This window comes from Elephantulus edwardii, unplaced genomic scaffold, assembly GCF_000299155.1.
Source record: "Elephantulus edwardii isolate Elephantulus edwardi_28Jun2011 unplaced genomic scaffold, EleEdw1.0 scaffold00016, whole genome shotgun sequence".
Taxonomy (NCBI): Eukaryota; Metazoa; Chordata; class Mammalia; order Macroscelidea; family Macroscelididae; genus Elephantulus; species Elephantulus edwardii.
Window position 1 is genome coordinate 11,791,610 of NW_006399766.1, and position 25,422 is coordinate 11,817,031.

General features: G+C 46.9%; 1 protein-coding gene across 1 annotated transcript; it reads left to right on the forward strand.

Moving 5' to 3' along the window:
* Positions 1–4,121: 4,121 nt before the first annotated feature.
* Positions 4,122–24,265, forward strand: RAB33A (RAB33A, member RAS oncogene family). The gene is made up of 2 exons (XM_006881794.1): positions 4,122–4,616; positions 23,664–24,265. The coding sequence occupies exons 1-2, from the start codon at positions 4,359–4,361 to the stop codon at positions 24,117–24,119; spliced, it is 714 nt and encodes a 237-aa protein (XP_006881856.1). The 5' UTR covers positions 4,122–4,358; the 3' UTR covers positions 24,120–24,265.
* Positions 24,266–25,422: the final 1,157 nt, after the last annotated feature.

The window sequence follows — 25,422 nt, forward strand, 5'->3', positions numbered from 1 at the left end:
AATTATGGCCGACACTGACAAGAATCAAATCCCAGAACACTAAATTGTGCTCATGTAAAACCTCTACCAAGAGCAAAGAAACACTGCTTGATTTAAAATCAGGAAAGGTGTGCAGGATTGTGTCCCTTCTCCATTTCTGTTCAATAGGTATGCTGAACGAATAATTAGGGAAGCTGGGTTCTATGACGAAGAACGTGGCATCAGGATAAGAGGAAGACTCATCAGCAATCTGTGTTATGCAGATGATACAGCCTTGCTTGCTTAAAGTGAGAATGACTTAAAACATGTATTGTAGAGGATCAACGACTACAGCCTTCAATATGGGTTACAATATGGGTTAGGGTCACAACATCAGGAAAATGAAAATCCTCACCACTGAGCCAATAGGCAACTTCATGATAGATGGAGAAGAGATAGAAATTGTCAATGATTCCATCTTGCTTGGATCCACAATTGACAAAAACCCTTGGCACCAGCAGCCAGGAAATCAAGAATTTTGGAAAGTTGACTGTCTGAAATCTCTCAAGTATTGAAGAACAATGATTCCAGTTTGAAGACTAAGGTGCATCTGAACGAAACCATAATATTTTCAAGTATTTGCTATGCAGCTGAAAGTTGGGCAATGAATAAGGATGACACAAGAATTGGTGATTTTGAGTTGTGGTGATAGAGAAGAACACAGGGACTGTCAAAGGAACAAACATATATGTCTTGGGAAAGGTGCAGCCAAGGTTGCTCCTTAGAGGCAAGGATGGTGAAGCTTTGTCTCACATGCTTCGGGCCACTATGAAGTGCATCTGATTCAGGCCAGGTCTTTCCAGTCACTTGCATCTGAGAGCTGGACAATGAAAAGGATGACAGAAGAAGAATTGATGCCTTTTGGCTGTGGTTTTGGAGAACAGCCCCTGGATGGCCAAAAGAACAAGCAGATATGTCTTGGAGATGTTGCAGTTAGAGTGCTCTCTGCCTGGACATAGCAGATGCTCAGTCTGGTTGAGTGAGTGGCTTGTGAATGAATGAATGAGTGAGTAGGATGAGTCCTCCTGCCTCCTCCTGCTGAGGTGGGATAAGCCTGTCATTTTCACATCCATCTTACAGATGCACCATGACTCACTGTCCTATGAACAATGTATATGAACCCTGTCCTATCCTGTGCCCTCCACACCATCTCTCACATGTTTGAGGCCACAGTCATGGTCATTGTGCCAATCTACCTAATTGATGGTCTTCCTCTCTTACGGTGTCTCTCCACCTTTCCAAGCATGATGAGAATTCTCCAAGGACTGTCCTTTCCTTACAACATGCCCAAAATACGTGAGACAGTTTCACCAAGGAGCACCCTAGTCTCCCTTTCTCTAGGACAGATCTGTTTGCTCTCTTGGCAGTCAATGGGATATTCAGCACTCTTCTCCAAAACCACAAAAGCATCAATTATTTTTCCGTTATCCATAGTTATTGTCCAGCTTTCAGTTGCATAGAGAAGACCATGGCTTGGATCTTGTGCACCCTAAGTCTTTAAACAGACATTGTTGTTCCTGAGTCCCTTGGAGAGGTTCTTGACAGCAGATTTTCCCAATATGATTCATCTTTGATTTTTTGACTGTTGGTACTAAGGGTGTTGATTGCACATCCAAGTAAAATTTAATCATTGACAACTTCAATCTTTTCCTCGTCTATCATGATATTGCCTATTGTCCCAGTGGTGAGGATTTTTGTCTTCTTGATGTTGAGATGTAATACAGATTGAAGGTTGTAGTCTTTGATCTTCTGCAACAATCGCTTCAAGTTCTCCTCACTCTCAAGTGAGCAAGGTTGTGTCATTTGCATAAAGCAGGTTGTTCATGAGTCTTCCTCAGATCTTAATGGAGAAAAGATTGACGTTTTCAACAATTTCATTTTACATGACCCCCAATCAACATCTATGGAAGCAGCAGTCAAGAAATCAAAAGTTGTGTCTTTAAAGTGCTAAAGAGCAAGGATGTTTATTTGTGTGTGTGTGTGTGTGTGTGTGTGTGTGTCTACCATCAAATCAGATCTGACTGGTACAGGAGGAGATTGCCCCTCCTTCTCCTGCAGAGTATCTGGTGCATTCGAACCATGTACCTCTGGGATTGCAGTGCAGCTTCTTGCCACTAGGCCACCAGAGCGCCTTCAAGGATGTTAGTTTAAACAAAGGTGAGACTGACATAGTTTAAAGACTATGTTTGCTTACTTCCCATACATGTGAAAGTTGGACCATGGATCAGGAAGATGGAAGAAGACATGCTTTTGAATTGTGGTTTGGGCAAAGGGGATTCAACTGTCAAAAGAACAAACAAGTCTGTCTTGGAGGAAGTGCGATCAAGGTACTCTCGTAAGCAAGGATGGTGAAAGTTTGTCTCACTATTTTGATTGAGCATGTTATTTACTAGCAGCCTTTGGAAAAAGACATTATGTTGAGAAGTGTAGAAGGTCAGTGAAAGAGAAAAAAAAAACCCTCATCAGGATGGATTGATACAGTGACTGTAACAATGGGTTCAAGTATGTCAGAGATGATTATGATGGCACAGGACAGGATAGGGTTCAGATCTGTGGTTCATAAGGTCAGTATGACTCTAAGCTTGGCACCCAACAACAGAAATATTCCTGCCAATGTAATTTAAGAGCTACATTAACTAGAAGACCCTGTTTCCCACTCATTTTGAGTAGCTTGGACTGGACTGGGTATATATTTCAAACTTCTTACTGACCTGTCACTTTTGTCTCTTCCTGATTCAGCCTCACGATGCAAATAAGATGGCAGCTTGTGCGTGCTGCTTGAAGCCAAGACCTCGGTGGCATTCGTGGTAACTCTTGTGCCTGAGCTTCTGGCACATGTCAGTATTACCTTAGCCTGGGAAATGGGTGGGAGGGTGAAGGTCTTCAAAACAAACATGGTATGGGTGCGCTTTATCGAATTTTCAACTGCAACTCAGCAAAGTCGATTTCAAACAAACTCTGAACCTGCCGAATCACTTTCAGAAGAGGGAATACTGTCCTTGACCAAGACGTGTGATAATCATCAGTAAACTTTGGCAAGCTGCCCTCTAATACTGTAATAAAGTTCTGTTCATTTATCACCTTCCAAGCATAATCTAGGCTTCTGGCAAATTAGACTAAACCACTTGGTTCTACATTCAGCAGCAGGGGGGTGAACCTGCCTGGGGTTTTCCAATTCCCTGGGAAATCCACCATTCTGGAGGAGTTGTGTGGTTGTATGGAGGAATTGGGAATTCCAGGCACTGGGGGGCTTTGCGCTATACCCCAGTATCCCTCTACCTGGGCTTGTAATCGTTGGCCCGAGAAACAAAGTCCCCTTTTAATGGCGCTGCCATTATTCACTACCCCCCCTTCTCCTATTCACGTATGGCCCTTTCCCGCGGCAGGCCTTCACCATTGGCCAGCTACACACAACCGACTGCGGCAGCCAATGGAAGCTGCTCTCCCGAACATTTAGGGGATGGGAGCTTGTGGTGTGATGAGGGGAGGTTGGTGCCTGGCACGCGCCCCCACATCTGGCCCTACACACGCGCGTCCACCCGCGCCCCTGCTCTCTCTTCTCAGCTGCACGGGCTCCCCACACCCCTCTGCGCGTCATGGCACGCCCTGCCTGGCTCCTTGGGTCCCGCGGGTGCACCTGCTAACTTAATAAAACAGAGCATCCCATTTAGCCCAAGGCTTGGGAGGGGGGCCTGAGAGGCGCGGCTCAGCTGCCCACAGCTGAGAGGGAACAGGGGTATCCCCTTCCCCACCCCGGGGTGCGCGTCTCTGGTGGGGCTCCAGAGATGCTTTAGGCATAGCCTTCTTTGTCCCTCCAGCTGTGCTACCTGCCCGCTGATTCCGTCCACTGGGAGGAAGTGGGGGTGAGGGCCTCCAGAACATAACACTTAAATGGGGGCGCGCAGAAAGGAGGGACGCCCAAGGGTGGTGTGTGCAGCGCTCCCCCCCCCCTAGCGTCTTCCTTCCGGGGTGTCCCTAGGGTCCAGGCAGGGGGAGGGTCTAGGCGAGGCGCGGCCGCGGCTCCCCAGTCCCAGCGGTGGCGCGCCCCAGCGTCCCATCCGAAGGCGTCAGCGGCGTGCCCACTCCGCTCCATCGGTCCTCCTCTCCGGGCTTTTGTGCCGGGGCCTCAGAGCTCCCAGGAGGGTGCGCCGGAGGAGGGGGGCCGAGGTGAGCGCACCCCCTTCCTGCACGCGCGCGCACACGCTCCCGGCGCACGCACACACGGGGCGGACACACACACGCGCGCACACGCACATCGCTCGCCTGGAGCGCACGAGCGTGGCCGTTGTCTTTGTGTGGAGCCCTCGAGGGGGGTCGGGCCCCGGGCCGCTCGGGGGGACATGGCGCAGCCCATCCTGGGCCACGGGAGCCTGCAGCCCACCTCGGCCGCCGGCCTGGCCGCCCTGGAGCTCGACTCCTCACTGGACCAGTACGTGCAGATTCGCATCTTCAAAATCATCGTGATTGGGGACTCCAATGTGGGCAAGACCTGCCTGACCTTCCGCTTCTGCGGGGGCACCTTTCCCGACAAGACTGAGGCCACCATCGGCGTGGACTTCAGGGAGAAGACGGTGGAAATCGAGGGCGAGAAGATCAAGGTGATCCTGGCGGCCAGGTCCAGGGAGCGAGGGAGCTGGGAGGGGGCCTCGCCCGAGGCTGTGCTGGAGTGGCTGGAGATGTTCCGCGCGTGGCTGTGGCACTGCTGGCTGAACCCAAGACCCTGACGCCTCCTCATCAGGCTTTGCCCCTTTTAGTGACCCCGTTCTTCCCTCATTCCCCTCCCCCCCCCCGTTTTTTTTTAGGATAGGAGGGGATGGCTTTCTTTATTGGTTCCTAGCCCTTGGCGGACACTTCCAGCCTGGCATAGGGGGTTTGGGTCCATCCTTCTCATCGACCTGGAGCCAGAAGCCAGGCACCTGTGGCCAACGGGAGGCAGGAGGCAGCTTGCAGTCCTGAGCTGTGGGCTTGATCCTAAAGCACTTTGCCTATCTTAATGACCCCTCTACCACTTGGGTACCAATAGGCTGCAAAACTCACTTGGGCTAAAGACTGTCCAGCATAACTGTTTTGTTTGAAATGCCAATTTCTAGTTGGGAAGCTGAGTTGGGAAGCGGGTTGAGGGGGCTGTCTCTGGTCCAGAGCCCGGAAGCTTTAGAAAGAAATTGAGAGGGGATCATTGCCAACCCACCATAATGGACCAGACTCATTCTTCGGGAGCCATCGTCCTCAGGTTTTGGTATTGTCTTCAGAAGGTCTTTGTTGAAAAGGCAGAGCAACTCACCTGGGGGTCTGGGGAATCATCTTGGTCGCCTTCCCACACCACCCATGAGTTTATTACAAGGCCAGAGTCCCAATATTCTTGTGTATTTGTTATCACCTTTAAATCTGCAGGACAGAAACATTCTGTGCAGGGGGTGGCGGGGTGTGAAGAGCGAGAATGAGGCAAGGGCAACTTCAGGCATGTTGCGGATGGGGGCTAGAGGGAGAGAGTTATGGGCTGCAAGGGGAAGGGAGGCACCTCAAAAGGCATTAGAGACATTGAAGACTAACTTCTCTCTCACGGCTGGCCTTTTCTGGAGCTGGAGCCCCAGCAGGGTCAGGGTGGAGGGAGCCTCCCCTGTGGCGATCCAGAGCCCAAGAAACGGGGAGAATGATGCCACAGTCTCCTGTGCAAGACTCCCGACACCTTGGTTATTTATTAAGATGAATGTGTTTTAAAATGGCTCCAGAAACTGGGCCGAAGGACTCATTGCCAGGAGGATGGGCTGTCGGAGGCTGTTAATGGAGAGCGCTCATAACAGCTGAGCCCTGGGGGCGGGCGAGAAGCTGGGGTCTTGTTTTCCAATGGCCATCTCTGCCACCCGCCCCTGCCATTTAGGTGCTCCATTTGCCTCTGGCTCTTCCTAGAGTTGTCACACTGATGTGTGCTTGGCTAGGCCTTTCTATCCCATGTCTGACTTCTTCTACTTAAGGTTGAGTGAGCCTGGAATTTCTAACACGTGTCTTTTTTTGGGGGGGGGAACCCCAAAGTAAAAAATCTAGTTGTGCACAGGCCCCTGATCCCTCCAACTCCTTAATATCACTTGTTTCAAATAAAATCAAAGGTCCCAATGAGCCAAAGTGTTCCCTCAATTTAAAAGAGGGGAGAAATAAACCCACCTGAAATTTAGTGGGAGCAGAAGGGCTTGGGAGTGTGGGGGAGGTGAAAGGAAGAGGGAAGAGGAGAGAAGGAAGCTAGGAAGTGAGGATAAAGTGCAGGAGGGTCATCAGACAATAGCCTTGGTGGCACTGTAAAACTGGCCCTTCCCTTTGATGGCCCAATACCGAGCCAAACTGGATTTTAAAGTCTCTGCCAAAGATGGAATCTTGTCCCAGAGGGCAGAGCTTATGACAGGGTGACTCATTAGACACACAGCTCAGCACGATACGATACCACGTGTAGACAGATAAGTGCTTAACCCAGGCTTTTTTTGGGGAAGGTGATATCTTTGAAGAGGGCAAAGACTTGTGACCCTGCTCTCAGAGCAGCCCTCTGATGGCAGAGTCTAGACGTACCCAAAGTAGGATGTGGCACCGGGGCCATAGGTTCCCTGGTAAAACGGATGCACTCTCAGGGCCAGAGTTGGCCAACGAGAGGCCAGCATGTCCGTGGGACGATGACAGAGTGTGGCAGCAGCACAGCTAGGCACAAGACCTGACAGGGACAGCTTGTGTCCCACACTTCTCATGGCCTGGATTTCCTCAAGGAACGAGTGCCAGACCACTCTGTGAGGTCAGTGCCACCAAGGAGAGAGAGAAAAGACCAGTGTGAGAGGCCGAGGTAGCCCCAGGCCACAGCCAGCAAGAGCAGGCTCCAGGCTCCTCACATCGGGAGCTCTGATAAGGACAGTGGTAAGGAGCTGCTCTGTCAAAGCAAAGGCAGGCAGATTGAATCCACCAGCTGCTCTGTGGGAAAAAGATGGGCAGTCTCCTCCCGTGCCTCTGAAAACCTGCTGGAGGGTCAGCTATGGGTCGGTTCAGACCAGATAGTGCACAACAACAATAACAAGATTCCACACAAGAGAGTGGTAAAGAAATCTCGGCAAATTCCACAGTCCGAAAGTAAGGTGTGACTTCTGTTCAGCTGACTCCTTAGGTGCCCTCTTGGACCATGACTAATTAAGTGTATTTGGAGCTACTCCTGATTACTAAGGCAGCTCTGGTGGCCTAGTGGTGAGGCGTTGTGCTGCCAACTCAAAGGCAAGAGGCTCGAATCCACCAGCTGCTCTGTAGGAGAAAGATGGGTAATCTCCTCCTGGGTGATTTATTGCCTTTGAAAACAGGCTGGAGGGTGAGCTGTGAGTTGGTTCCGACTTGATGCACAACCACCACCATCACCACCTAATTGCCAGGGTTGTCTCTAGAGCTTGAAGCCATTTGGTGCCTCCTACCAATTTGTTTCCCACCCATCACAACATTTACATTTATGATCCGTGGTTCCTAGTTAATATAATCATTCAGAAAAGTCTATGACAAATAAGCAGTCATAATAACAACAATAATTGATTTTTATCAAATGAGGACGTTGGTGGTTTCAAACACTCGCTTTGACCCCAGCCCAGTGCACCTTACGTGTATCCAGCTTCCAGCAGAGGCTTGTATGTCAAAGGCTAGGATGTCAAACACGTGTCTGAGGAAAGTAGGAAGAAAGATCCTGGCAGTCTCCATCAAGAAAATTAGCCAGTGAATTCGTAATGGTCTGAGTTTGTACATGAGGCCACTATGAGGTGGAGGTGACTGAACAGCAGTTAACAGCACTATTGATTTAATAACGAAAGAGCCCAAGGCACTTTACATGCATTGTCTTATGTGAGCTTTGTAACAACTCTGTGAACTCGGTGCTAGTGTTGTTCACCTTCTCATTTTATAGCTAAGGAGACTGATGTTTAAACCAGATCTGTGGCCAAAGGGTGTACTCCATATGGTTTCTGATGGCTGACTTTTTCTGAAGTAGATCACCAAGCCTTTTCTTATGAGGCACCTCTGGATGATCTCAGACCTCTAACAATTTAGTTATTGGCATTAACTGTTTGCACCACTGACTGCTGTTTAGAGCGATACATCAACTTTCCCACTGTCACATGGATCACAGAGTGTCAGCCTTAGACTTTTTAAGCCCGAATAGCATCTCACTGTCCCCAGGATTTCAGGTACCTGCAGGGTCACCCATGGCGGACAGGTTTCGACAGAGCTTCCAGATTAAGACAGACAAAGAAGCAGGACTGGCCATCCACTTCTGAAACAAGAGGCTGTTTGAAAACCATAGGAACACTGTTAAATATAGCACTGGAGATGGAGCCCTAGGAGGACATAGAATAGGGCAGGGTTCAGGTCGTTGTTTACTATGCGTCATAATCGATGGATGGCACCTCACAACAACAATATTGCTTCTTGGTGACCGCTACTGTTTACCCTTCTCCAGGAGGCAATATAGAAGCTGAGGGGAAGGCAGACTCGGGAGGGGGGATGCCAGCCTCGAGGTCAGAGTCAGGGTCACTTCTAGGGCCAGGAACCTTGCATAAGTCTCTTTCAGCTGCACCTGGGAAACTGTGCAGTGTATCTGGGTCTTCAGGGTTTCTTTGCACCTTGACTGTGTCAGCTTGGATGTGAGAATCAGAGTGTGAAAGAGCCCTTGGGCATTCTCTAGGCCAGGGTCCTCATTTCATAGACAGGAGACAGAGTCAGAGAGAGAGCATGAATTGCCTAAGATCATCCAGGCCCGGCCTACAGCTCAGGCCTGAGAATGCCCCTTGCAAGGCTCTGTTATGTGTATCTGGCTGGCCGGCTCTGAGGAGGCAGCCCTCTCTGATGGGACTGTGTGTGGAGGTGCATCATGGGGGAAAAGCTGAACGTCCTTCCGGACACCAGCCTGAAAGTGGGGCTCACACAGCAGTTCAGACTCCGAGTGACCCTCCCCTCCCTCGGGTTTCTGAAGCTGGAAGTCTTTACAGAAGGAGACTGTTCATTTTTCTCCCTCAGGGTGACTCGTGCATTTGAACCGCTGACCTTCCTGTTGGCAGCCTGGTCTGTATGCGCTATGTCACCAGGGCTCCTTAAGAAGGGTGGATGTACACACTAATACCAGGAGCCTCCCTTAAAAACCATTCTGTGCCCAGCAGAGAGCACCATGATTCCAATCTGTGTGTATTTACTAACCCTTTCACAAGGTTTGTGTATGTTGGATATTGTGGTGTTTTAGATCACTGTGTGTACAGAAGAGAGAATTCAAACAAAATACTGCTGTTCTTCAGTTTTGTTTGTGGATTTGAAATTACTCAAATTTAAAATAAATTACTGGACTGTGGACATAAAAAACCCCCAAAAAACAAAAACAAAAAAAACCATTCTGTGCCCAAGAAAACCCAAACCTTTGTTGTCAAATTGATTCTGACTCCAAGTGACCCTGCAGGGCAAAGCAGAACTGGCCCTTGGGGTTTCCAAGGTTGTTAATCTTTGTTGAAGCAGAAGGCCTCATCTTTCTCCCATAGAGAGGCTGGTGGGTTCGAACCATCGACCTCTTGGTTAGCAGTCTAATACCTCATAGACCACTAGAGCTCTATTCAAAACCTACAGGCTTATCTAGTGAGCTCTGGTGGCTTAGTGGTAAGGGGTTGCACTGCCAACCCAAGGCTACATGGTTCAAATCCACCCACTGCTCTGTAGGAGAAAGATGGGTCAGAATCTCATTGTGGAGCCATTTGTGATTTTCAGAGAAGCGCTCCTCTCAAATTTGGTTCCCTCCACCGGGCTGTGTGCCCCCTCTGCACCTGCCCTCGGTGAGGGGCCGGGGGACCTGCCCTCAGGACCAGGCAAACTGCAGGTCTGCGGTGGTTCTGGGCAAGTGTGGCTCAGGAGTTGGATTTCTCGGTCTTTGCTGATCCTGTGGAAAAACCCCTTCCTGCGTTACACTCCCGAGTGGACGGAGGCTGAGCTAAGTGTTGCCTGGGAAGCTGCCTGCAGTCAGAATGACATCATATCTTCTTCAGGGCTTCTGCACGGCCTCTTCTGCCAGTTAGCTTAATGGTTCATTATCCATCAGCGTGTTTCTCTGGCTCCCTTGTTGCCTCTCTCAGTCCGTGAGTTTCTCTTTGTGTCTATCTTCCTTTGCCACCCCCATCTTTCTCTCTCTCCCCCCCCCACCTCTCTCTGTATGATATCTGGATAGGACAGTCCAATCTGGTTGGGAAAAGAAATTTTTGTTTTGTTTTGTTTTGTTTTAAACTTTCCCCATCATCATCTACTTGGGCATCTCCCGAACGTTACAGATGTGCTTGTCTCCCTTTTCCACATCTCCCCTCCTTCGTTGGCTTGTAACAAAGGAACATTCATGCATCATGGACAGAAAGATGCCAGATATGCTCCCGAGGGAAAAGAAATACCCTTGTCAGCTAAGAGCACGTGCAGGGAGTGAGGGCTTGCCGAAGCCTGCACAGGCAGGGTGAGCCCCAGGAAAATGCTTTCAGAGGCCAGATTTAGCTCAGTCTTTGGCAGTGCCCTACTCTGTGCCCCTTGACCCTCTCCAGCACCCCAGCAGCTTGGGCCTATTTCTGGCTGCCGCCCCTGACAAGCTGCCAGAATTCCTTTTTCCTCCAGCTCCATTGAAATATCTTTGTTTTGAGTCTATCTCATCTTCAAGAAGGCAGACTTGCCAAGATGTCAATTGATGAATCCAAGAAGCAAGACTAACAAGAGACGCTTGATAGGTCTTCTGAGACAACTGTTGTTGTTGTTATGTGCCATCGAGTTGGTTGCGACTCATAGCGACCCTATGTACAAGAGCTCTAAATGCCGTTCTATCCTGTGCCAACCTCACCGTCTCAAACACACTCATTCCCACCACTCCACTCACAGAATCAATCCATCTCATTGAGGGTCTTCCTCTCCTGCGCCGTCCCTCCACTCTCCCAAACATGACATCCCTCTCCAAGGACCAGTCCCTCCTTGCAACATACCCAAAGTATGTCAGACGAAGCTTCAGAATCCTTGACTCCAAGGAGCACTCTGGCTTCACCCTCTCCAGGGTAAACCTGTTTGTTCTCCTAGCAGTCCATGGTATATTCAACACTCTTCTTGTACAGCTCAAAGGCATCAATTCTCTTTTTATCAACCCTATTCACTGTCCAACTCTCTGATGCATAGCACATAATTGCAAAGACTATAGCCTGGATCAGGCGCACCTTATTCTCCAGCCTGCTGCTGTTGTTCTTCAGTACTCTTGAGAGGTAGCAAGTACTAATATTGTCAGGGTTCCTTGGGTGGCACAAATGGTTAAGCATCTGCCTAATAGCCAGATGGTTGATGGTTCAAACCCCCTAAGGGTGCCTCAGAAGCTAGGCTTAGTGACCTGCTTCTGAAAGTTGGAGCTGACTTGATGGTAACTAACATTTGGAGTTAACTTTACATTTTGTGAAAACTCTTTCTCCTATGCTCATTTTGTCTGATCTTCCTGGCAATCAGAGAAGGATCAGTTTCCCACTGTACAGATGAGGATAACTGAGGCTCCTCTGTTTGAGGCTTTGGTGGCCCAGTGGGAAAGAAGCTGCGCTGCAAGGCCAGATGCACACAGTCTGGATCCAGCAGCTGCCATGTGGGAGAAGGATGGGGATCTTCTCCCATGCAATTTACTGCCTCTGAAAACCTGCTGAAAGGGTCAGCTATGGGTCTGTTCTGACTTAGCAACACACAACAATAGCCACGTACGCAGTTAGTTAGTGCAGGCATATGACCAGAGCACAGGTCTTCTGATTCCAAAACTGCTGCTGCATTTCCAATAGCACCCTTTAAAGCAGTCACCCATCCAGACTTAATGGCAGATTTCTGGATCAGGGAGAATGTGTATCAGACACTTTACCATGGACTTATAAACACTGTCAAGTCAATGCAACCCCACAGGAGTGGTATTGCTATCCTTATTTTTTTTTCAGGCAGGGGTACTGAAGTAAGTAGCTTGCCTGTTGTGGTTGTTGTTATGTCAGAAATGACCCTCCAGTGGGTTTTCAGAGATGGTAAATCTCATAGGAGGAGACTGCCCATCTTTCTGCTGAGGAGCAGCTGGTGGATTTGAACCACATAACATTGTGTTGACAGCATAGCTCCTTACCACCAGGCCGCAAGAGTTCCTGTGCCTAGGGACAGGTGAGTAGTAAACGATTTCTGTCTGAGATACCTAGGTTATTTTACTTCTGCTGGCCCTCTGCGTGCAAAAGAGATCTGGAGAATGAATATACAGCTTCAGGGTACTTGTTACCCTGTCTACCTTGTGGATGCGATGCCCACAGGAAAGGAGGACTAGCAGTGAGCAGAGCCTTCAGCAAAAGGGGAAGGAAGTGTGGATATACTCAAGAGAATAGACAACAGGTACCCGAAACTCAGGAGTGAGCTTGTCCACAGCAATGGCATTATGTCATTGCCAGTAGTCAAAAGGAGAAACAACTCAAGTGTCTACCAACAGATGAATGGATAAACCAAAGGTGGTAGGTACATCTACAGAAAGTGAAATGAAATTCCGATACATACCACGACATAGATGGATCTTGAAAACGTTATGCTGAATGAAATAGTCACAAATATTGTATGATCCCATTTACTGTATTTTTATACAAATAGTATACATAATATTATCCGGGAGGCTGGGCTCTGTGAGGAGAAATGTGGAGTCAAGATTGGTGGACAATTTATCAACAATCTGCGTTACGCGGATGACACAATCCTGCTTGCTGAAACTGAAGAGGACCTGAAGCGCCTGCTGCAGAGTGTCAAGGATTGCAGCCTACAATATGGATTGAGGCTCAATGTCAAGAAGACAAAGATTCTCACCACTGGACCAACTGGCAGCATCAGGATGGATGGTGAAGAGATTGAGATTGTACACAGCTTTAGTTTGCTTGGCTCCGTAGTCAACAGTCTTGGCACCAGCAGCCAGGAAATGAAAAGGCGCATTGCCATGGGAAAGTCTGCTGTTAGGGCCCTCTCCAAAGTGCTGAAGAGCAGTGGTGTCTCTCTGGAGACTAAGGTGCGTCTGATACAGGCCATGTTCTTCGCAATCACTTGTTATGCATCAGAGAGTTGGACAATGACCAGGGAGGGTAGAAGGAGAATTGATGCCTTTGAGCTGTGGTGCTGGAGAAGAGTATTGAGAATACCATGGACTGCTAGGAAAACAAACAGATTTGTCCTGGAAAGGGTTAAACCGGGTGGCTCCTTGGAGGCAGGGATTCTGAGGCTCCGTCTAACATACTTTGGACATGTTGTGAGGAGAGACCGGTCCTTGGAGGACATCATGCTTGGGAGGGTGGAGGGACAGCGCAGGAGAGGAAGGCCCTCTATGAGGTGGATTGATTCAGTGACTGGGATAATTGGGATGGGAGTGTCAGAGACAGTGCGATTGGCACCGGACAGAGCGGAGTTTAGGGCTGTTGTACACAGAGTCGCTATGAATCGCAAGCGACTCGACGGCACATAACAACAACAGTATACATAAACATATATATATATATATATCTCACCAATATATGTGTGTGTATATATATATATATACCACCAATATATGTGTGTGTGTGTGTGTATATATATACACACACACACACACACATATTTCCAATTTATTTATATATATCTATATCCAATTTATATACATATATCCAATTTATATTTTATAATATATATATATTATGAACCATTGAGTCAGAACCGACTCATAGGTGACCCTCAAGCAGGTCTTTAGAGGTTGTAGATTGCATGGGAGGAGATTACCCATCTTTCTCCTGTAGAGCAGATAGTGGATTCAAACCACCTCCCTTTAGGTTGGTAGGGCAACTTCTTACCCACTAGGCTACCATAGGCTACTATCTATCTAGATATAGGTGTATAGATTTATGTACACATTTACTGTCTCTGGAAACCTGTTGGAGAGTCAGCTCTGAGTAGTTGTTGTTGTGTGCCACGAGTCAGAACCAACCCATAGCTGACCTGCCAGTGGGTTTTCAGAGGCAGCAAATGGCACGGGAGGAGAGTGCCCATCTTTCTCTCATGGAGCCCTGGTGGATTTGTAACATGTACCTTCTGCTCTGCCAGAACTACTTTACTTTCTCTCATCATTTCGTTGTATGTCCTGTGTATGGATGTGTGGGTGGGGAACTCTGGTGGCACGGTTCATAGAGAGTTGCCCTGCTATGCATGGAATACATTGTAGAAAAGGTTTAAAACAGACACCAGTGCAAAGAGAGTTGCACTGCTGACCCAGAGGCGGTGTCGCTCTGGTGGTTTGCATCCTTGAGCCGTTCTTCAGGGTGGTCAGTCTCTTCTCATGCAGTTTACACTCCTTGACAGTCTGCTGGAGGGTCAGCTATGAGTTGGTTCTGACTCGATGACAGTGAGTGATATATATGGGTACATTATTTGTGAAAACGACAGTAAAACAGTTCTGGCGTAGCAGTTTGCCAGAAATGTATAATGCATGTTATTTGTGTAAAAATAAGGTATATGACATGTCTAGAATAGGTGAAAGTATATAACAGGCCAAAGTTTAGTGATAGTTTCCAGGGGCTAGGGAAAGGGCAAGGAGTCGGGGAATGACCGCTGAACGGGTACTGGTTGTCCTTTGGAGATGATGATAGTTTTTGGAACTAGTTAGTGATAGTGGCCCAGCACTGTGACTTTATTAGATGCCATTGAGTTGTTTACTTTAAAATGGCTCCCTTTTTATGTCATGTGAATTTCACCTCAGTATAAAAGGATGCTTTAACTCCTTGGGGGGATGGGCAGGGGCTAATGAGGGTGGTCAGAAGAACAGGAGGGCAGAAGCTCTCAACAAAATGAGGTCCAGCCATGTGCCCCACAAGCCTGCTTGCTGTGCTGTGTTTTTCTGGAAGTTGAAGACCACTCCATCAACCCTCTGCATTTTCTGCTGGAGCAGGCGGCATCATGGCTCACCACTCACCCTAAACTGGGGTGCAAAGGACTTGGGGAGGGGTCTCTAAGGAGCTAAGTAGGTGCAATGACCTCTATTTAAACCGAGCTGCCAGATGAGAGCTTCAAGGTTCCCTCTGGGACTGGAAAGGCAGGGCTCTCCAGCCAGCACAGTTCCAGCAGCCCTTCCCACAGTTCCAGCAGCCTGGGCTGTGTCTGCCCTTCAGAAGCCGGAGAGAAGTCAAACAGCCAACCGACTCCGCCCCAGACACCTCACACACTCCCACCCTTGTTCCTGCTGGTGGCAGGTATTTTTAGAGACCTGAGCTCATGGCGTGAAAGCATCTGCCACTCGCCTGAGGGCTGCAAGGGATTCAGTCTCACTGGGAGAGAAGAGGCGTGGGAAGGGGCACTCAGGAGCAAGCCAGAGGACATCCTTGCATTAGACCAGCTCTCTTCTCACACCACCATTCCTCCCCTGGCCTGCTCGCCTTTCTTTCTTCCTATTCCCAGCATTAGTGCGAGGCAAGAGGGGACATTTTTTCTCTCTGCTTGCAGAAGCAAATCCAGCATTTCTTTTTAAAGGATGGGACGGGCAGATGCCTATGTTTCTTGTAACCCAAATCACACATTCTCTCTGAAACAGCCCCCAAAGCCTGCCTGCTCATTTTTTTTGGTGGTCCAGGCCATAGGACTTTTTGGTGGTGGTGATGATTATGACGATGAAGATGACAACCGTGATGACGAGCAATCTGAGGCAAAGGACTGTTGACAGTTGAGCTGATGAGAGGCCAAGAGCAGTAAGGCAACATTGTGAGAACAAATATGTATCTCTGCATAGATGGCATAGTACAGGCGCAATGTGCTACAGGCATTCCTTGAGAGACAGACAGCATTGTAGAGAACTTGGAGGTTTTAGGAGAAGGCTGAGCCACGAGCTGAGCCTTGAAGAATGGGTGAGATCTGGATAGGGCATGAGTGGCTACCAGTTCTCTTAGGGGAGGGTGGCCCAGCCCAGGCAAAGGTAGAGAGGAGTGAAGGAACCGGGTGTAGCGAAGTCATTTGGAACTAGGTTGAGCGTGGTCAAACTATAGCAACCCAAATCCCCGTTTGGCGGCACATGCTGTGAGGGCCAGAATGATTTCCTGAAAAGGGTAATGTACGACTGATGCAAGCAGGTGCCGAGGAAGCCTAATCTGAAAGCAGGGAGCTCTGGGGGCCTAGTGGTAAGGAGTTACACTGGCAATACGGTTTAAAAGTGGGCAGTCTTCTCCCGTGCAATTAACTGCCTCTGAAAACCCACTAGAGGGTTAGCTATGGGTCTGTTCTGACTTGATGGTACACCACAGATGTCTGAAAGCTGTATGTAGGAAGTGCTGGTGTGGAGACATTCAGAATCCAAAACACTTGATGGTAATACAGGAGAGAGAAGAGAGTCTGGCCGGTTGTTGTTACGTTCCATTGAGTCACCTGTGTACATAGTGACCCTATGTACACTAGCTCTGACCCCTGCCCTGTCCTGAGCCAGCCTCATTGTGTCCAACAGACCTAATTCTATTTCTGTAGTCACTGAGTCAATCCATCTCATCCTGGGTCTTCCTCTCCTATGCTGTCACTCCACTCTTCCAAGCATGATGTCCCTCTGCAAGGACTGGTCCCTCCTAGCCATGGGCCTCAAAATCCTAGCTTGGTTCCAGCTTCTCCTAGAAAGACCTATTTATTTTCTTGGTGGTCCATGGTATGTTCAACACTCTTCTTCAGCACCACAACTCAAAGGCATCGATCCTTCTTCTATCATCCTTAGTTATTATCCAGCTCTCAGATGCATAACAAGTAATTGCAAAGGCCATGGCCTGGATCAGGCGAACCCTAGTCTGCAGGCTGTCATCGTTGCTCTTCAGCACTCTAGAGAGATCTCTGACAGCTGACTTTCCCTTTGCAACTCATCTTGATTTCCTGACTGCTTCTGCCAAGAGTGCTGATTGTGGAACCAAGCAAGCTGAAGTTATCAACAGCCTCAATTGCTTCTCCGTCTATCATGAGGCTGCTAATTGGCCAGTGGTGAGAATCCTTGCTTTCTTGATATTGAGCTTCAGTCCATATTGAAGACAACAGTCCTTGATCTTCTGCAGCAAATGCTTCATGTCCTCTTCCGTTTCAGTAAGCAAAGTTGTGTCATCTACATAACGCTAGAGACATGGGAACAAAAATAGAGGAGACAGAGGAAATCTGAAAGTCCTACTAAAGGAATGTGGCCGCCATGTCCATAGAGGAGATGAAGGGAGGCCCAGACTACAAAAGTTTATGTTCATTATGGTGATCCTAGGGTCCTGTAAGAGCATCACTCAGCAGAGAGATTCAATTCTATTAACCAGATTATGTTGTTAGGTACTGCCAAATTGGCTCTGATTCTTACCACCCTATGTATGACAGAGCGAAACACTCACCTGGTCTTCTGTAAAAAGAGCAAGGGTGGCATGAGGAAGGCCATATGTGCCCTCTCCTAACTCCATAATGGGGAACTCCCTCCATCAACAACATCCACAGCACCCAATTCCTGTGAGGTCAGACACACACTCACCCCCGTACTCCTGCACTTCTTTATTGATACCAACCCCAAACCTGTCTTTCTACTGGGTCCAAAATTCTATTGCAAGAGTTTACAGACTACACAGAACCATACTCATGACTATGAAATTTATTGTTGTTGTTACATGCTGTCGAGTCACTTGTGGCTCATAGCAACCCTATGCACAACAGCTCTGAACCCTGCTCTATCCTGAGCCAATCTGGTTGTCTCTGACACAGTACCCCATTACCCCAGTCACTAAATTGGTCCACTTCATCCAGGGTCTTCCTCTCTTGTTCTATCCCTCCCCCATCCCCAGCATGATGTCCCTCTCTAAGGACCTCCTTGCAACTCGTCCAAAGTATGTCAGATGGAACTTCAGAATCCTTGCCTCCAAGGAGTAGCCTGGTTTCACCTTCTCTAGGATGAACCTGTTTGTTCTCCTAGTAGTCCATGGTATATTCAATACTCCTCTCCAGCACCACAGCTCAAAGGCATCAATTCTCTTTCTATCATCCCTAGCCACTGTCCAGCTTTCTGATGCATTGCATGTGATTGCAAAGATCAATTTATTAGGGAAGTTATTAAGATACAGTTTCTCAGTCAGGACAGCTTCTGAAGCATGCTTACAGGACCTTTAGCTTTGTGACTTTAGGCCAGTGTTACAAAGCCCTCTGAGTCCTGCCAATTATGGCATCTCCCCCTCAAGCCTCCAGCAAGGTTGGGGGAAAGGCTCTGGCTCTGGCTCTGTGGGGCAGCAGTCCCAAGGTCAGCTCTATCTCATGTCAGGTCTCTGGTTTGTTGCTGCTGCTGCTGCTGTTCCTGTAGATGTTGTTCTGAGCGGCACGGGAATCTTTGACCCAAAATGATACATGGTACACTCTCTCTGCTTCTTTGCTGCTGGTGAGACTCCCAAATCCACTCGATTTAATGGCAGGGCTATCCAATGCCCTTGTAGATAGACTAACATGATTAGTTTGCATAATATCACCCACCCATGTGACAAAGTCAGCGTGAGTGGTGAGCAAAGTAATTTTGAACAATAAGCCCTTGACATCACTCCTTCACTACCTTCCCTTGCTGTGTTGTGCTTACGTCATTGTTGCAGTCAATCCAGCTGGTTGCATGTCTCCCCTTTCTTTTGCCAACCTCCTGCTTTTCCAAGTGTGACACCCTTCTCTAGAGACTGGCCCCTCCTGATAACATGTCCAAAGTATGTGAGACAAAGTCTCATCACCCTTGCTTCTAAAGAGCACTCTATCTGCACTTCTTCCAAGAGACTTTTGTTTGTTCTTTTGGCAGTCCATGGGCATTCCTTCTGCTATCTTCCTTATTCATTGTCCAACTTTGGTATGCATATGAGGTAACTGGAAATACCATGGTCTTTTGTCAGGTGTGCCTGGTAGCTTGCTGTGTTATGTGTTGGACTGCTAACCTAAAGGTCTGCAGTTCAAATTCACCAGCCATTTCATAAGAGAAAGATGGGCAGTCTCTTCCCGTCAAGATTTACAGCCTCAAGAACTCGGTGGAGGCTAGTCATGAGTCTATTGAATAAATTGCATGGTGGTGGGTTTCTGTTGTTGTCAGGTGCTAGCAATTTGATTCTGACCCATAGAGACCCTTTGTATAATACAATGAAACACTGTCCTGCCTTTTCTTGCCCTGTCCTCACAGTCATTGCTATATTAGAACCCACTGTTTCAGCTACTGTGTCAGTCCATCTCATTGAGGGGTTTCCTTTTCTTCATTGACCTCCTCCTTGACCAAGCATAAAGTCCTCCTCCAAGGACTGGGCCCTCCTAATACCATATCCAAGTATGTAAGACAAATTCTCACCATTCTTACCTCTAAGGAACATTCTGTCTATAATTCCTCTTCTAGACAGATTTGCTGGTTCTTCTGTCAGTCTACAGTACTTTCAATATTTTCACCATAATATAATTAATAATAATTTTTACCATAATATAATTAATAATTCAAATATATGAGCTTTTCTTTAGTCTTCCTTATTTTTTTTTTTTGGTCCAGCTTTCATATACATATGTTGTTGTTGAGTAAAATCGAGTTTAAACTGACCCATAACTGACTCTCTAGCGGATTTACAGAGGCAGTAAATCATCTCTGGGAGATTGCCCGTCTTCTTACCACAGAACAGCTGGTGGATTAGAACTGTGTACCTTTGAGTTAGCAACACAATTCCTTACCACTAAGTCACCAGAGCTCCCTATGAAGTGACTTACAATACCATGGTTTAGGTCAGGCACACCTTGGTCCTCAAAGTGACATCTTTGCTTTTTAATATTTTTAAAAAATTATTTTATATTGATTTACATAAAAAAGTGATATACATGTGTTTCATTTATATACACGTGTTTCATATGTTCCTCCAGTCACATTTTCTATACAATTGTGTTTTATAAAATTAATCACCATTTTTCCATGCCCATTATTTTTTTAAAACTTTTATTTTATTTCATTATTTTTTGTGTGTACCATCAAATCAGATCTGACTGATACAGGAGGAGATTGTTCCTCCTTCTCCAGCAGAGCATCTGGTGGATTCGAACCATGTACCTCTGAGATTGCAGTGCAGCTTCTTGCCACTAGGCCACCAGAGCTCGCCCCATGCCCATTATTATGCCATCTTTTCAGATCAAAAGATAAAAACTCAAAGACTACAGGGTTCAGTATGGATTGCATCTCAACATAAAGGGGAAAAAAATCCTCATAACTGGACCAAAAAGCAACATCTTGATAAATGGAGAAAAGATTGAAGTTTTCAGGGATTTCATTTTGTCTATGGAAGCAGCAGTCAAGAAATCAAATGATGTAACACATTGGGCAAGTCTGCTGTGAAAGATCTCTTTGTACTGTCTAGATTACATTTACTGTGGACTCCTACTAAAGACTGCACTTGAAGAACCGAAGTAGTCAGTGACCATAATGACGTTTTCTTTGATAATTGGGAAGTTTATGTGGCCTTAGGGCCATCATTCAAAGCATGAGTTTCCTTTGTCCAAGAGTTGGGAGGAATAAGGGGAAATAGATTGGGTTGAATGTGGTTTGACCCCATTGTATCTCTTGGGAATTGTTTCTTTGCATATGTTAGAGATAACTGCTTTTTCTTCCTCAAAATTTGGCCTTTCTCCCCAAAACTGATGAAGAAGAAAAACCCAGTGAGCTAAGTCGTTTTTATATAACAATAAAATTAACTTTAAAAAATAAATTGCAAGCAACAAATTCTGGCGAGGTTGTGGAGAAACTGAAACCCTTATTCACTGTTGGTGGAAGTGTAAAATGGTGCAACCACTGTGGAAAGTGGTGTGGCGCTTTCTCAAAAAGTTGCAAATAGAGATACCATTTGACCCAGCAATTCTACTACTGGGAATATACCCTAAAGAGACGATAACCACCATCCAAGCAGATATCTGCACACCCATGTTTATTGCGGCTTTGTTCACAATAGCAAGGAGTTGGGAGCAACCCAGGTGCCCATCAACAAACGAATGGCTAGAGAAGCTGTGGTATATTCACACAATGGAATACTATGCTGCATTGGAAAAACAAGGAACTCATGCAATATTATTCAAAATGCGTGACCCTGGAGGACATTATGCTGAGTGAAATATCTCAGTCACAAAAGGACAAATACTGTATGGTGCCACTGTTGTAGAATGGGACTGACATCTGGGTTGGGGTAAGACTGAGAAAAACTGGATAAATAATGTATACTGCATTGAAACAGATGAGGGAGAGAACAATTTAAAAGCAATATATGATATGGTATTATGGTTATCACGAGAGTCCACAATTAAGTTTGCATAGTGGAGTGTACTCGGGGTGGTGGGAGGGGTGCAGGGGGATTGTATACCAAAGAAAGAATTTTCTTTTACTTTTCAAAGAGAGGAGCGAACTGGGGCAGGGGAGGGGAGGGCTGGGCAGGGAGAAAAGTGCAATGGTGAATGAATGGAAATCCAAAATCTCCGTAAATGTTCATTAAAATTAATTAAAAAAATAAATTGAGCTAAAACATTAAACTTTAATGCTTTCTCTTTTTTAAAAAAAAATAAAAAGCGATGCACAGACTCAAAACACTGTAACAGTGTAGAAGACAAATCAATCTAAAAGGCAGCCTTACTGCCCATAAAAGAATATTAATGTTCTGGTGCGAATACTTCTGTTCTTTATCTAATCATAGGTGTAATATTTTTTAAAAAATTTACACTATAGCATCTGAAAATTTGGTATCTTACTTCTCCCCTTTTTTGTGTTTTGTATTTCCTCTATTATTCATTCTTTGAAAGCATTTGTTTTATTTATTCATTGTTGCACATTTCCCCCCTCTCCTCCTCCTCCAGCTCACCCCTCAATGCACCCTTTGTTTCAGATTGTTCACATAATCATATTCCTTTCAAACAGCTCTTCTCCTCATCTATTCTAAAGGACTGTTCATTATCTAGCCATGCTTTCCCCATTTCCCTCTCCAAACCCGTCCATGTCTGTCTTATTTTATAACAGCAGCATTATGCAGTACTTATCCTTTTGTGACTGAGCTATTTCACTTAGGATAATATCCTTAAGGCTCCCCCATGTTGTGTAATGTTTTACGAGTTCATTTGTTTGTCAGTGCTGCACAGTATTTCATTGTGTGGCTATACCATAGTTTTCTATCCATTTGTTTATTGATGGGCACTTGGGTTGCTTCCATCTCTTTGCTGTGGTGAATAATGCCACAATAAACATGGGTGTACATACCTTTTTAAACATTTTTTAATGATGACATAATATTACTTTCTGTGGAGATATAGATAATTGTTGTTGTTGTTGTTGTGTATCCTCAAGTCATAGCTGACCCTCCAGTGAGTTTTCAGAGGCAGTAAATCGCACAGGAGGAGACTGACCATCTTTCTCCTGAGAAGCAGCTGGTGGACTAGGTTGGAAGTGGATTTACTTACCCATTAATCCACCAGAGTCACGCACCCCCACACACCCATCTGTATATGGGGGGCTCTGGTGGCTTAGTGGTAAGGAACTGAGCTACCAACAAGGTACCTGGTTTGAACCCACCAGCTGCTAAGGATGGGCAATCTCCTGTGTGATTTACTGCCTCTGAAAACCTGCTGGAGGGTGAGCTCCAGGTCAGTTCTGACTCGACGCACACAACAGCAATCTGTATATAGACATCTATGTAAATATCTAGTGAGCTCTGGTGGCCTAGTGGTAAGGAGTCGTGCTGCCACCCCAAAGGCAGTTCAAATCCACCAGCTGGTTCTCGGGAGCAAGACGGGCAGTCTCCTCTCACGTAATTCACAGTAGTCTCTGAACACCCGCCTAGAAGTCAGCTAGAAATCCCGGGGGGGCATAGAGTTGCACTGCTAACACAAAAGCAGAGAGACTCCAGTAGCTCATATCCACTCGCCACTTTTCCAGAGACAGATGGGCTGTCTCCTCCCATTTGCCATTTTCAGCCTTGGAAACCCATGGAAGGTTGGCATGAATCAGAACTGACATGACAGTAGTGAGTGGCCTTTCAGAGACCTATGTGACAGAGAAGGAACTACTAGGTATATTTGAACCACTAACCTGTTGGTTAACAACTGAGTACCAACATGGGTTGCTATGAGCCAGAGTCAACTCAGTGGCACCAGCCAACAACAACATAGCTATATACACAATAGCTGGTCCTATCCTAAGGAGAAGTTAGTTTGTCTCCTGAGTTTGGAAAGGATCAATAACGTGGAGATCTTTGTAGAGTTTTGACTATTTCTCTGCTACTTCATTTGTGGAGATTTCTGGAAGTGGATTTACAGGCGCCAGGAATTTTGGAGCGTTTTTCAGGTTCTTGCTAACCTTGCCAAGCTTAGTCTCCAGAAAGCTCAGCCAAGTAACATCCTAATTTTTCCAGCTGAAAAAAATCTTAAAGGAAAAAAAAAGCCACTAGGGTAAACCTTGAAGCAAACTTCTCCATCAACCTTGATAAGTGTGTGTTCTTTTTTTTCCAGTCTGTCAGAGACCTGCTTGCTGTATCACAACCACCCACCTCATTTTCATAATGTTCCAGAATAATTTTTCTCTTACCTGTACGTATCTCTTTTTCTGACTCCAACTGATGGGCTTTGCTGTCTTCCAGGTTCAGGTGTGGGACACGGCAGGCCAGGAACGCTTCCGAAAGAGCATGGTAGAACATTACTACCGCAATGTGCACGCCGTGGTCTTTGTCTATGACGTCACCAAGATGACATCCTTCACCAACCTCAAAATGTGGATCCAGGAGTGCAATGGGCACGCCGTGCCCCCACTAGTCCCAAAAGTGCTTGTGGGCAACAAGTGTGACTTGAGAGAACAGATCCAGGTCCCTTCCAACCTCGCCCTGAAATTTGCTGATGCCCACAACATGCTCTTGTTTGAGACATCAGCCAAGGACCCCAAAGAGAGCCAGAACGTGGAGTCAATTTTCATGTGCCTGGCATGCCGATTAAAGGCCCAGAAATCCCTGCTGTACCGTGATGCCGACAGGCAGCAGGGGAAGGTGCAGAAACTGGAGTTCCCACAGGAAGCCAACAGTAAAACTTCCTGTCCCTGTTGAAACCAAATGGTGTAAATATAAGCTATCATTGGAGGGTTTTTTCCCCCTTCCCAACCCTCTTTTTTGGTTGTTTTTGTGCCTGCAATAAAGCCAACACCTGCTTGTTTCCACACAAGTTGATATGAAAATAAAATTTGTATAGATTATCACGTGCCTTCATGTCTTGCTTTCCTCCCAGAAGACACCCCTGATTGCAATGAGAAGAGGCAGCTGGTCCTCAGAGAGCACTAGACCCACGCCAACCTCCTACACCCCCACCAGCCTTCTCTGCCAGTTGGCATGTTTATAGGTTGTATCCCTTCTTTGGGATGAATTCATTCTCTCACTCAGAGTCATCAATAAACAGAAGCACCTGCAGCAGATGGGACACAGGCTGGGCGCATTTTACCTAATGGCTCTGTAGCTGGTAGGCTAGAGCTGGCTTCTGGGAGAGGTTTACTCACCACTATTACCTAAGATCTCTAGGTGCGCGCCTCGGATGTTGGGAGGAGCCAGCCCTCCCTACATTCCCCAAATTTCAAAACTAAAGAGTATAAGTTGCTTCAGAGGAATTACATCCCGCTTTCCTTTATCCATCAAGCCATTCTGGACACCAAAAGTGTTGGCTTCCCCACCCGCCACCCCCGCCCTTTCTCAGAAGGGGGACAGACAGGGTGAAAGTAACAAATATCCATCCTGTCCCAGATTTTTGCTGAGTGCTGTGGAAGAAACAAGGGAGCCATGGTGGCCTAATGGTAAGGAAGTGCACTGCCAACCCAAAAACATGTGATTAGAATCCACCAGCTGCTCTGTGGAGAAAGGTAGTCTTTCTCCTGTGTTACTTGGAGCCTCTGAAAACCTGCTGGAGGGTCAGCGGTGAGTTGCTTCTGACTTGAAGGCACATAAGAACAACAACATGGGAGAAACAAGGGAAGTACATGCCCTACCTAAACAAGTTCTCATTGTCTAGTTGTAGAAATGATGGAAACTACTTAAGAACAAAAAATAGAGGAGATCACTCAGGGCAAGGCTGTGCGATGGGAACAGAGAGACAGCCCTGTATTCAAAAGTATGGAAGGGTCACAGCAAAATTGCTCTTGTTTTGTGTATTGAGTAAAGTGTGACATTTGGGTCAGTAAGAGGAGGGAGGTGGGCAGAGACTTGGTGGTCGGGTGGAAGGATGAGCAGGAGTCTGGACCACTGACAGCCACGCAGCCACAATGAGGTGCACAGGTGGGTGTGCCAGCGTGTGCTGAGTGCCCTGGCCTCCCTTGCCTGGACAAAGAATTGAGCCGAGTGGGAGACAACAGGAAGGTAGGTGCTG